The following is a 15,022-nucleotide window of genomic DNA, read 5'->3' on the forward strand; positions in this document are numbered from 1 at the left end:
TGCATATGCATATACGAATAAAAAATACGGGCATACGTATACTTTTCTTGATGCCTTGCCCATATTGTCGGCAAAAGTGAAACGCATTTGTGCCAACAAACAAAAGGGGAAATATTAAAAACTTGATTGTAAGACTTCAGTTATTGAAGGTTCATATAGCAGGCGTTGGTTTTTTAACTCTACTTATTAAAATTTTGAATATTTCGATTATCTGCCCACATTTTCTGTATCTTTCCCATACACAAGCTTAAATTTGGAATAACCATAACTCTAATTATATACGAAACAAGTAAAAAAACTGTAAATCCGGCGGGGCCGATCTTTGAATACACTCTGCCATTTGGAAAGAATTTGGCAATTTTCTTAAAAATACCGAATGTAGCCCGTTTATTAGGGTCTATATGATGAGGTGGACCTGCATAGGCAACTTATGTCGTAAGCCATTACCATATTCAAATGCAAAACTTGAAAAAAATCGGTGAAAATATAGCTAAAATCATCAAAATACCGAATTTCGCGGGGTACCGTTATAAGGGGGCTATACGAAGTCGTGGACCTGCACAGACAACTTTCTGTCATAGGCTGTAATATCCATTTCGATCTTCATCTACCAGATTTCCGGTGAATAATGTCGCTCCAATCACCAAAATACCGAATATCGGCAGGTACCATATATGGCTAGACCAAAACGTGGACCTACATGATCCATTTCCAATACCAAAAGTCTTGCAGACATAATACACATTTAAGTAAAACTGTATCAACCTACTTCATTTCGTTCGGAAGCTAGAGTGATTTCCACCGACAGGCAGACCGCAGACGTATAGACGGACGGACATCGCATAGAATTTTATGCTGATCATGAATATATATACTTTGTGAGGTCTAAAATGTATATTTCGAGGTGTTACAAACGGTATGACAAACTTAATACAGGGTTGCCCATATTGAATTTTGTACGGGAACAAATGCAAATCAATGCGAATAATCCGTTGTAAAGTGGACCGAGCCATGCCCAACTGCTCAGAACGGCGTTATTGGGATGTTCTTGGGGACCTCTCAACACTGGCTCGTACGGCAGCGATATTCTCGGCCGATCGCCTTGGTCGACTTTTATATGGCCTCTTCGGATTAGAAAGAGCCCTACCAGTCGAAAATTTTTCGTATAAACGCTTAATGGTGTTCTTAGAAGGCGCACTTCTCACATTTTTTAATGTTTTAAAAGCACGTTGAGTTTTCACAATTGACTTCTTCTGTTGAATGTAAATTTCAACTATTTCACAGCTCTCGCGTGGCGAGTATTGGTTCATGGTAAAAATCTGCTTGGACTGACGCTTCAAACGCGGTATGTCATTAAGCGATGTGACATCTCTGTCAAAAGTTATGGCGTTGTCAGATGGGTCCGTCGAATATGGGCAACCCTGTATACGCTCCATACTATGGTGGAGGGTAAAATAGGAAAGAAACTTCGTGCTGGATCAACCAGTAATAGTGAACCCATGTCCCATATTCATGTATTCTGCAAAATTATAATTATATCCACTTTTATGCAAACTGTTGTTAATCAAATTTTTTGTTGTGACGGTACCAGATGGATTTGACTAACACATTCCATATTTACATTAAATCTGTTGCTGATAGAAATGCTTAGATTTACGAAGTATGAATCGTAAAATTGTTCGTAGTTTTTTTTTCGCATACTATAATATGTTTACCTCATCTGGGGGAGATACCGGAAGGAATCGACCGATAAACTCCAAATTAACGTCAGAAGTATGCCCGACAATTTTGGTGAATATCTATTCAAATGTAGATATAGCTTCCATATATATTTTCGTCAGATTTAAACTTTATTGTATGCCATATGATTAATATTAGCCCAAATGGAATGGACTTCGGCACATCAATGCGAATTCAACACAGAAGCAAGTACTTCAAATTTAGTGAAGATCGGTTCGGATTTTTCTATAGCTTATGTCCCACACATTCGCAATATGCACTCCAATGATATTCGTACCAGATATAAGATACACTACACTAACTCCGCCAAATTTCATCAAGCCGGTTCACATTTGAGTACAGCTTCCACACATATTTTTATACCCTCCACCAAAAAAGGTATGGAGGGTATATTAAGTTCGTCATTCCGTTTGTAACTCATCGAAATAATCATTTTAGACCCAACAAAGTATATATATTCTTGATCAGCGTAAAATTCTAAGACGATTTAGCCATGTCCTTCCGTCTGTTGTAATCACGCCACAGTCTAAACGAATTAAGATAGGAAGCCAAAATTTTGCACAGATCTCTCTTTTGTCTGCAGGCAGGTCAAGTTCGAAGATGGGCTATATAGGTCCACGATATCGTATAGCCCCCATATAACGGTACCCCCACGGTATTCGGTGTTTTGATGATTTTACCCACATTTTTCAATGGAATTGTCTCAAATTCCACAAAAGGAGTCCCTTGTGGATATTTTACCCCCTCAAAAAGAATTGTCTATATAGGTCCACGATATCGTATATCCCCCATATAACTGTACCCCCGATATTCGGTATTTTGATAATTTTAGCCACACTTTTCAATGGAATTATCTTAAAATCCACACAAGGAGTTCCTTGTGAGTACTTTACTCGCAGACATAGATTTGTCTTTATAGGTCCACAATATCGTATATCCCCACATATCGGCACCTTCTTATATTAGATATTTTAAAGATTTTAAAAGAATTTTTTAATGGATTTTATTTTTTTGAAAATTTTCTGATTCGTTTCATATGGTGGAGGGTATTCAAAGTTCGGCCCGGCCGAACTTACTGCTTTTTTAATTGTTAGATTTCAGGTTTATTGTGCACCGAATGGTTTATATCAGCCCTAACTAAGTAGATTTTGGCATAAACAACCGAATTCAGAAGCAAGTACTTCAAATTTGGTGAAAATCGTTTCAGATATAGCTATATCTCCCATATATATGTATGTTTCATCCGATTTGGTGTTTAAGTCTCTCACATTCGCAACATGCACTCCTAAACAATTATATTTGCTACCAGATATCAGATAAAATTCAGAAATACTTCTGCCAAATCGGTTCAGATTTGGATATTGCTTTCATCCGATATCTTAATACGATTTCACGGTTATTGTGCACTAAACATGTAATGTCAACCCATATTGGATGCATTTTTGCACAGTCAACCTAATTTTTCGTGAAATGCGGTTCACATATATCAATCAGTCAAGAGCTCAGATATATTTTTATAACCTCCACCATACATAGTTTGGAGGCTATAATAAGTTCGTCATTCCGTTTATAACTCATCGAAATAATAATGTTATACCTAACAAAGTATATATATTCTTGATCAGCGTAAAATTCTAAGTTCTTTCTAAGCACTTTACCCCTTGGAAGGGAATTGTCTATATAGGTCCACGATTTCGTATAGCCCCATACAACTGTACCTCCGATATTCGGTATTTTGATGATTTTAACGACATTATTCACCGGAGTTGTTTCAAATTTCGTATTTAAAGTTAGTAATGGGAACTACAGTCTTTGACAGAAACTTATCTATGCAGGTCCAGGTCTTCGTATACGCGCCATATATCGGTACCTCCCTATATTCGGTATGTGGACGATTTTATGTAAAACATTTACCGAAATCGTTTGAAATTTCGTATTTGAAGTTCCTAAGAGCATGTGACATAAAATTCTCTATGATTTTAGCGAAATTATTCACCGGAATCGTTTTGTATTTGAAGTTCCTAATGGGTACTACAGTCTATGGAACCTCCGTATATTCTGTATTTTGACGATTTTAGGTTCAATATTCACTGAAATTGTTTTGAATTTCGTACTTGAGGTTCCTGATGGATACCACATATATTGACCCCAATATAACGGCTTTATTCGGTATTTTTAAAATTTTAATAGAAATTCTAACAGATTGTGTCAAATGGTGGAGGGTATTCAAAGTCCGGGCTGGCCAAACTTACTGCCTTTTTACTTGTTTAATATAATTCTTCTCGAAGTCATATCATGCACTCTATAGCAATGTTATTTGCTACGAGAGGTGAAAATGCCTTCGTCAAATTTGGTGGAAATCGTACTGATTTGGATGTACATTTCATATATTATTTCCCTTGATCAAAAATTATAACCGATGTAATACCATAATACGCACTTAAAAAAAGTTTCATAGATCGTATTTACATAAATAACCAATACTTTACATTAATTCCTAATATAAACGTTTATTTGTTATGGGTAGCTCTTCTCAATATGCATAGTGGTACGAGGTATCACAAAGTCGTCACCCGACTTTTGACCTTTCTGTAATGGTTTTAATTTTCGAAATCGAAAATCATTGTAATCATATTTCCGCGGATTCCCAAAAAATAGAATTATTTTGTATTGAAATGTAAGTTATAATTATATATATTTCAGAGAACCTTAAAAAAAGTTTATGTACATCTATAAATACCACATGTGTATATCATCTTAGGAAAATTTATTCTCCATATCCATCAAATGTTTTCAGATTGAATTAGCATTTTTTGTATTATCTGCAGGATTATGAAATCGCTTCTTTTGCATTGTTCGATAAAGACTGAATATGGGTATGAATATTGCACTTTGTATAACTGAAAAAGAAAACAAAAAGAATTTTTATTTGAGTGAAAGGCGAAATGTTTCATACAATATGCATACAGGGTGAGATAAAAAAATGCAACAAAGTCAAAAGACATAATTTTTACATTTTTTTTTAATTTTATTGAATGAAAGCAAAAAATGTTGTAAATAGCATCAAATTTTAGAATAAGCTGAGATTTGTTCGAATTGGTTACCTTTGACACGAATTATGGCCTTCAAAAGGCCGATTAAACAGTCACAAACTGCCCGAATATTGCTCTACGGTATTTTACCCCATTCCCGGCGAAGCGCTTGCTTGGGTTGATCGACACTTCGGTATTTTTTAGTGCCAACCTCGCTTTCCAAAATACTCCAGACACAATAGTCCAACGGATTGTTATCCGGGGATTTTGGTGATGTGCTGGAAATGATGGGAGGAACCTCATTTTATAACCATTATTGTGTGGCGCGTGCTGAGTGTGATGGTGCTGAGTCCCATTGGAATGCCCAAGGTCTGCAGCCAAAATGTTTGCGTGCTTTAATAGATCCTTCAGACGATTATATTCGGCATTTATTCTGATGCCACGGTCGATTAATACGAGCGGAGAGCGACCATCGGCTGTTATGGCGGTCCACACCATCAACATGGCCGGCGCTTCAGTTGGGGGGGCCAACCCAAAGTTCACATTTTCAGCTGACCTCTTTGGCAAGTGAACACGATCATTTTGTTTGTTTAAAAACTGCTGGACAACGAATGTCATCAGAGAAACCCAAATTCGGCCAAGCGAAGCAAATCTTTAGCTCTTTTGAGTCTATTTTTTTCTGTTACGGTACAAGTTCTTGCACTTTTTGGAATTTCAATGGCTTTACCCCAAGCTCATTTTTCAATATATTCCGAATGGAATATTGCGATATGTTCAGCTCACGAGCCATTTTTCGACCACTGCGACGCAGGTTTCGATCAAGTCATTTCTTTACTTTTCGAACTATTTCTGCTGATGTTGTTGTTTTTTTCCGTCCACTTCCTTGACGTCGGGCTACGCTACCAGAATCACGGTAACAAGCGATAGTACGAGACACAAAAGATTTATATACATTTAAATGCTGGAGTGCTCTAATGATAGTCACTTGTGGTTTTCCACCATACTATATATATATTCATTTTGTCATTCCGTTTGTAACTCATCGAAATAATGATCTTAGACCCAACAAAGTATATATATATTCTTGATCAGCGTAAAATTCTAAGACGATTTAGCCATGTCCGTCTGTCTGTCTGTTGTAATCACGCTATCTTTCGAACGAAATGAGATAGAAGGCTAAAATTTTGCACACATGTTTATTTTGCCAGTAGGCAAGTTAAGTTCGTAAATGGGATATGTAGGTCCACGTTTACATATAGCCCCCATATAACGGTACCTCCCCATATTCGGTATTTTGATGATTTTAGCGACATTATTCACCGGAATTGTTTCAAATTTGGTATTTGAAGTTTGAAATGGATACTACCGCCTAAGACAGAAAATTGTCTGTTCAGGGCCACGTCTTCGTATAGCTCCCATATAACGGTACCTCCCAATATTCGGTATTTTTATGATTTTAGCGTCATTATTTACCGAAATTGTTTCAAATTACGTATTTAGAGTTCGTGATAGGAACTAAAGTCAGAAAATTTTCTATGCAGGTAGGTCTTCGTATAGGTCCCATATATAAGTACCTCCCTATATCCGCTATTTTTCGAGTTTAGGTACAATACCCACCGAAATTGTTTGAGATGTTGTATTTGAAGTTCGTAATTGATGCTACAGCCTGTGACAGAAAATTGTCTATGCAGGTCCAGGTTTTCGCACACCTCCGATATAACGCTACCGCCCTATATACGATATTTTAATGATTTTAGCTATATTCTACACCGTTTATTTCAAGTTTCGAATTTGAATATGGCAATGGCTTAGGGCAAACAATGTATATGTAGGTCCACGTCGTATAGAATATTGAAAATTTCCAACTTCATTCCAAATGGTGGAGGATATTCAAAGTTCGGCCCGGCCGAACTTGTTTCATCTCACCCGGTATATGTGACATGCAATGGATTAAATTATTAAATCCCTAATATATATTAACGTCATTATTGTACATTCCCAATTGAATTTGATGTTTTATATTATTCTGTTAAAATCGTTTATGTGAATTATTGGCTCTTTCCAAAACCATAATCTGGCCTGCCTTTCTGTACAACTTTTCATTTTTCCCTAGTATAAAAGAAACGATGTTTAAAAATAATAATGATAACAATGGGGTTAAATCTGACTATTTTGAAACAAATGTCTACGACCATCTGATTTAGAATACAATTTTAAATACCAAAACCACGCTTTCTTTATATGGGACTCGATAGTACAAATATTATGGGATTCGGCTGTAGAAATAAATCAATTTCTAGAACCTAAATTTTCTAATAAGCGTCCTCTTTCATCTCATTTCTATTATAATTTTACTTGTATTTGTGAAAGTATAGAAATTGTACTAGGCTACACCCATGTTGATGATTATGTCTTAAGTGATTCTATACCCATTAAAAACTGCATACCAAAGAACAGAAAAAGTTGGCAATTTGATGAGAAAATGCTAAAATTTTTGAAAAACAAGTTTAAATATTTTAGGCGGTTTAGTAGACAGATATATACCCCCGGCCAATGTTCGATTATTTATGATTATATTTGTTATGATTATTCAAATTGTTGACCCTCTATGGAGTAGGTTCCGAAGAATTGGGTCAATATTGTCCATTTTGTATCGGTTCTCAATAACGTACTATGTTTGGACTATATTGATTTCTTCCTTCACTTTATATGAAAAATGTGATAAATTTTAGAAAATGTTGAAATGTGCGTGAGGTGCAGGATATAATCGACCTTATCTAATATAGATAAAAATATTGGTATGGGCAAAATAACATGAAAATCAAACATTTATATACAATGCGAAATCATAAATTTCTTATTCATCCCAGGTTTCTGTTTGAGAGAAATATTTAGTTGTAAAGAATCGCTGACTTGTTTTACAAAATATTACAGATAAACGTATTTAAAATTGTGAAACTTTATGGGTGAGATAACATAAGGGAAGAAGGCAGATATATATGATCATCACAACAGGTCTTATGTTAGCAAAATTGTCTGTATGTGTAAAATTTGACAATTTACTGCACAGGAAGGGAAAGGATGATCCAATTTTGCTCCAACTTTGCAAATCCTATTATTTGCATCAGTGCTAGCTCTGGTAAAATCGACAATATCGGTACACTCCATCAATTACCTCCCCCTCAAAGGGACACAATTTTCAATAATTGTATTTCTCATAATATGTGATGCAATAATCCGATTGTCTTCAAATTGCACACATCACAATATTTTTATTAACCCAAGGTCTGGTGTGAAGACGGAATATATCGGCGCACTCCTTCTGGTACCTCCCACCCAAAAGGGTCAACATTTTGAATATTCATGAAGCTCATAAAACGCGAAATTAATATCCGATTTCACTCAACTAGGTACATCTTAATATTTCCATCTACACAAGATCTGGTAAAAATATGGTAGATATCGGACCATTTCTTCTGGCACCAGCCCCACATATTCAAATTTTTGAAAAACAAAATGTTCAAAGTAAGCGAAATAAGCATCCGGTTCTCTTCAAATTTTACACATTTGAATATATTTGCTAACGAAAGATCTGTTGTGAAGAGGATATATCTGTTTAATCCCTTCTTCTCTTATCTAGAAATCTGATATGAATATCTAATTTCTCGGAATTTATGATTTTGCATAAAATTGCATATAAATGTTCGATTTCCTTCAAATTTTGCAGATTCCAATATTTTTATACCCTCCACCAAAAATAGTATGGAGGGTATATTAAGTTCGTCATTCCGTTTGTAACTCATCGAAATAGACCCAACAAAATATATATATTCTTGATCAGCGTAAAATTCTAAGACGATTTAGCCCTGTCCGTCCGTCTGTCCGTCTGTTGGAATCACGCTACAGTCTAAACGAATTAAGATAGGAAGCTAAAATTTTGCACAGATCTCTCTTTTGTCTGCAGGCAGGTCAAGTTCGAAGATGGGCTATATCGGACCACGATATCGTATAGCCCCCATATAACTGTACCCACCGATATTGGGTATTTTGATGATGTTAGCCACACTTTTCAATGGAATTGTCTTAAAATCCACACAAATAGTTCCTTGTGAGTACTTTACCCCCTGAGAAAGAATTGTCTATACAGGTCCACGATATCGTATATCCCCCATATAACGGTACCCTCCGATATTCGGTATTTTTATGATTTTACCCACATTTTTCAATGGAATTGTCTGAAAATCCACACAAGGAGTTCCTTGTGAGTACTTTACACGCAGACATAGATTTGTCTTTATAGGTCCACAATATCGTATATCCCCCCCATATATCGGCACCTTCCTATATTAGATATTTTAAAGATTTAAAAAGAAATTTTATTGGATTTTATTTTTTTGAGCATTTTCTAATTCGTTCCAAATGGTGGAGGGTATTCAAAGTTCGGCCCGGCCGAACTTACTGCTTTTTTACTTGATATCTTTGTGTTTGTGTTATATGAAGTATGAAAATGGAATACTTCGGTCCGCTATTTCCAAATAATTACACATATCTCGAAATAGTCAATATTGAATAACTCTGTCGGCAAAGCTGACTGATACTAATTTACTTGTTATTCAATGTTTTGACCTGTTGTAGGGCAGGTACATGATGGTGTAATATTATTTTAGTGGTTTTCAGTGGTTTCTCTTGACAAGATATGTTCATGTAGATCAACTATAGACAACATATACCGCTTCGTTCTTTTTAAGATACATAAACATTTTTATTTATTTCGAAAGTTCAGCCAAAACTTCAACGGAATTGGCTCTAATTTGGCATTTGGGCCTCTCGTTAAAATACCCTTGTACAGATATATTCATTGTGTTAGATTTCAATTGTAAATAAAACCAAATAGATTTTTACATATATGACCAAACTCAACATAGAACGAGCGAAAAAAGGTAAGTTTGACCGAGTGTAGGGAGGTACCATAAACGGCTATACGAAGACGTGGACCTTCATAGATAATTTTTGGTTACAGGCTGTAGTACTCATTACGAACTCACAACACGAAATTTGAAATAATTCTGGTGAAATAATTCACACTACTGAATATAGGGAGGTCCGGTTATACAGGGTGAGATGAAACAACTGCAACCAACTTAAGACTGCTGTCATTTCTTTCTCTAAGCCACTGTCAAGATTATTCCAGTGACAGCTCATTATAATGTTTACAAGCATAGAAAAACATTTTGGTGAGAATTTCCCAGAAAAAAATTGATTCGTGATGAAATTCAAGCGTGAGTGTGTGATTTCTTTATATTTGGCTGGAAAACCATAATTGGCTATCGCTAGAGCACTCCAGCATTTAAATGTGAATAAATCTTTTGTGTCTCATACCGTTTCGAGGTAAAGCCATTGACATTCCAAAAAGTGCAAAAACTTACACCGCAACAGAAAGAAAATATACTCAAAAGAGCTAAAGAGTTGCTTGACTTGGCCGAAAGTGGTAAACTGCCGAATTTGTTTTTTTTTCGATGAGAAAACATTCGCTCTCCAGCAGTTTGTAAACAAACAAAATGATCATGTTTACTTGCCAAAGAGGTCAGCTGAAAATGTGCCCCTTCGGTTGGCCACCAGAACTCGCCGGCCATGGTTATGGTGTGGGCAGCCATAACTTTCGATGGTCGCTCTCAGCTCGTATTAATCGGCCATGGCATCAAAATAAATGCCACCGGAGGGTGTATTAAAGCTTTGGGCACGCAAACATTTTGGCCGCAGACATTGAACATTCCAAAAGTTCTCAGGACCATCGCACTCAGCACGCGCCACTTAAGAATGATGAGGTTCCTCGCTTCATTTCCAGCGCACAACAGTTCTATGCAAGGATGTTTCGTACAACGCCAATTTTAGCAAAACACAAAAAAAACTTAAATCCGTTGGTAAAGTTATATGGGGCAATACCATAACGAGGACCCATATAGCTCATTCCTGCAGAGCTAATACATGTGTGAGAAAATTGGTTTCAACCAACTTTTTTGTTTTTTGTTCGGAAGCTAAAGTGATTTCGACAGACGGTTAGATAGGCAAACTGGCGGGTATTGTTAAATTGACATAGATGTGTGTTGTCATATATCCCCCATATAATAGTACCCCTCTATATTCGATATCAAATTGATTTAATTAGTTTTGTTCAGTCCGGTCGAACTCATTTGCTTTTTTGCTTCTTCAATTTTATTCATTTCCGTGGAACAGTTCTATTTTTTGATTTTTGCGCTTACCCATATTGACCACAAGAACAAAAAGAACTGTATTATCAGCATAGCTCAATGATATAACAATGGCACCACATAGGTAGGCAATTATTTGAGTGAATGTAAACAGAAGGAAAGGAATCATTGCTTTTGGACGCTTCTGAAAGGGTTGAAAACAATTAAATGTGTGACTTAAATTCGACTGAATAGAATATGACTCACCTCTTTAATGCCCCTGACAAGAAGTGCCGATACTGTGATAATCAAAACACAAACCGCAAATGCAACACTGCAAAACCAGGTGAAGGCAACTGGAGTATAAAAGAATAGAATAATTTAATGTCGCGTTAAAGGCTAGTCTCAGCAAACATGTTTGAGAACACCTCTGAAACCACGGTAATGTATTTGAAACTCCATAATTAACAGGTAGAAAGATTAAAGAGAGCATGTATTCAGATCGTGATCATGCTCGATCGTTAAAATTATTCTCTGGATTAAAATTCTACTTTGCAGGATCATTCAAAATTTATTCACTCACTTGCATCTTCTTCCTCAAAACTCTCCTTCGTTATAAACATTTGTTTCATGGCAATTATAAGCAAAAAGAAACTAATGTTAATGGCAATAAATCCCCACCAATATATGTTGATCCAGCCAATACAATTTCCAAAAGATGTGCGTAATCCCATTTTTAAAAATTAATTTTATTTTTTTGTTTTTAATGTTTGATAATAAAGTTGAATTTGTAATTCGATGATATGTTCAGTAATGTTTTTAATTTGAATAACCAATGTCTACTGAGGAAATAATTTTCGAACGACAAACTTAATATTCACCCCAAATTCAAACTAATCTTCAACATTTATATATATATATACATATTTTTTTGTACACAATCTTCAAAATTTCAAGTTCATGTTGAGCCTAAGTCTTATCAAAATTCATGAATTTTGAGAATAAACATTGATAACTTTGGCTGGAGAGAGTCATACCTAGCGGGTATTTAATTAGGCGATTGTTTTTATACCCTATACCAGACTGTTGTACAGGGTATTAGGTTTTTTGTATTTATTTATTATTATTATTATTATTATTATTATTATTATTATTATTATTTATTTATTTTTTTTTTTTTTTTGTAACAGACAACAGGAGTTAAGATAGTTCCCTAGACCAATTTTATGTAGGAGACCTCAGAACCTACACCACATAGTGGAAGGTGTATTAGTCTTTTTGCATTTGTTTGTAATATGGGGAAGGAAACGATATTGACCCATATATATACTTTGATGATCTTCATAGAATCACTTTCTGAGTCTATTTTTGCATGTCAGTCCGTCTGCCTGTCTGTGTGTCCATGTATTTTTGTGAACAATATACGGGTCGCATTTATTATCCGCTTGAGATGAAATTTCCCAAACAATATTTGTTTGGCCCAAGGATTGATATTGGTGAGAATCGGTTCAAATTTAGGTATAGTATTTCGGTACATCCCACCGAATTCAGTCTAGAAGCATATAAATCAAATTCGATTCAGATATAACTATAGCTCCCATATATAGGTTTCATCCGATTTGCGTTTTAAGTCCCTCATATTCGCAATATGCATTCTACAACAATGGCATCATTTTATTAAGACCGATGCAGATTTGGATATATCTCCCATATATATTTTTAAGCTTATATGAATTGAATCTTGGTAATTCCGACTGAATACATCGTAGAAATAAGTACTTCAAATTTGATGAGAAATGATTCATATATTGCTAAAACTCCCATATATATTTTTCATCCGATTTGGGGTTTTAAGTAACTCACATGCGAAATATGCACTCCACAACAATGATCTTTGGTACCAGACATCAGATATAGCTCAGAAATAAGTTCCTAAAATTTTGTCAAAATAGGTTCAGATTTAGATATAGCTCCAATATATCTTCAAGCGATTTCAGCTTTATTGTACACCAAATGGCTAATATCAGTCCAACTGGACTGAATCTTGGCAATTCCGACTTAATTCATCCTAGAAACAAATGTGGTTAAAATCGGTTCAGATATACCTATACCTCCCATATATATACTTCATACAATTTGGTGTTAAATCCCCCACATGCGTAATATGAACTCCACAATAATGATACTTGGTACAGCTCGAAAATACCTCTGCCAAATTTTATCGAGATCGGTTGATATTTTTATTTACCTTTTTTTTAATATAATGATTATCGAAGTTCCCCTATACAACAACTATTTGATACTAGATGTACCATTCAGAGTTGGATGTAGTTCCCAAATTGTGGCTAGTCTAATGACTTGATACACATTCAAATAAGGTTCATGGTTGGTATGATTCCCATATATTCCCAATATAAACTTTTTTGTTACGGGAGCTGTACCATATTGTCAGCCCAGCCCGCCTTTTGATCTTTTCTTACCGATTTTATGAACAAAAACTTCTGAGATTCATAAAGAGGAAAACTATAAGGGTTAGTGTTCCCTGTGCTATATACCTTTATTTTATACCCTACACCACATAGTTGTAAAGGTATTATGTCTTTGTGCATTTGTTTGTAACATGAAGAAGTAAGCGAGAGAGACCCATAGTTCCTTTTGATGCTCTGCATAGAATCACTTTCTGAGTTGATTTATGCATGTCAGTCCGTTTGTCCGTCCGTCTGCCGTCCGTCCGTCCGTCTGTCCATGTATTCTTGTGAACAGAATGCAGGTCGCATTTATTATCCGATTGAGATGAAATTTTGCAAACAACATTTGTTTGGCCCAAGGATGAACCCTATTGAAATTGGAGATAATCGGTAAAAATTTAGATATAGCTCCCATATATATCTTCGTCCGATTTCCCTTTTATTGTGTGTAATATCAGCCCGAATAGTATGGAATTTTGCACATACAACCAAATTAGGCCTGAAAATAAGTACGCCAAATTTTATCGAAATCGGTTCAGACATAGCTATAGCTCCCATATATATTGTTGTTGATCCGATTTGTTATTTTTGTCCTCCGCAGCCGTAATATGCACTCTGTAACAACAATATTTGGGGAAATATATCAAATGCAGCTCAGAAATACCTTTGCTAAATTTTATCGAGATCGGTTCAGATTTGGATATAGCTCCCATATATAACTTCGTCCGATTTACCATTTATTGTGCACCAAACGTCTAATATTTGTCCAAATGGGATGGAATTTGGAACATACGACCGAATTTAGTCTAGAAGGTAGTATGCCAAATTTGGTGAAGATCGGTTCAAATATAGTTATAGCTCCCATATATATTGTTCATCCGATTTATTATATTTGTTACCCACAGCCGTAATATGCACTCCGTAACAACGATATTCAGGGAAATATATCAAATACAGCTCAGAAATATCTTTGCCAAATTTTATCGAGATCGGTTCAGATTTGGATATAGTTCCCATATATATTTTTATCCGATTTCAAATTAATTTCGCACCAAATGGGCAATACAAGACACAAATGCTTCGGCATATTTAGTCCTTTAAATTTTAAATTATAATTATAATCATAGCGTGTATGATTAAATTCTCCCATAAAAACTTTTAATTATTAAGTGGAGCTCAACTAAATTAGCAAAGTGGTGTAGGGTATCATAAAATCGGCCCCGCCCGACTTTAGGACTTTCTTTACTTTTTTTTAATATAATTGTTATCAAAGTCATATCATGCACTATACAACAATGTTATTTGGTGTCAAATTTGTTGAAAAAATATCCAGAGTTGGATGTAGTTCCCAAATTGTGACTACTCTAATGACATGATTCAAATAAGGTTCATGGTTGGTATGATCTACTTCCCATAAATTCCCAATGTAAACTTTTTTTGTTACGGGAGCTCTACCATATGGTCAGCCCAGCCCGCCTTTTGATCTTTTCTTGCCGATTTTATGAATAAAAACTTCTGAGATTCATTAAGAGGAAACCTATAAGAGGAACACTAAAATACTATATACCTTCTTTTTTATGTATCGCAAATCCTA

The 15,022-nt window shown here is 35.3% G+C and overlaps 1 protein-coding gene across 1 annotated transcript; it reads right to left on the reverse strand.

The window, feature by feature from the left end:
- Positions 1-4,533: 4,533 nt before the first annotated feature.
- Positions 4,534-11,783, reverse strand: LOC101897815 (uncharacterized). The gene is made up of 4 exons (XM_020037584.2): positions 11,544-11,783; positions 11,228-11,316; positions 11,033-11,165; positions 4,534-4,640 (listed from the first exon to the last, which is right to left on the reverse strand). Exons 1-4 carry the CDS (start codon positions 11,692-11,694, stop codon positions 4,534-4,536), a joined length of 480 nt encoding a protein of 159 aa, XP_019893143.1. The 5' UTR covers positions 11,695-11,783.
- Between the last annotated feature and the right edge of the window lie 3,239 nt (positions 11,784-15,022).

This window comes from Musca domestica, unplaced genomic scaffold (genome assembly GCF_030504385.1).
Source record: "Musca domestica strain aabys unplaced genomic scaffold, Musca_domestica.polishedcontigs.V.1.1 10, whole genome shotgun sequence".
Classification (NCBI taxonomy): Eukaryota; Metazoa; Arthropoda; class Insecta; order Diptera; family Muscidae; genus Musca; species Musca domestica.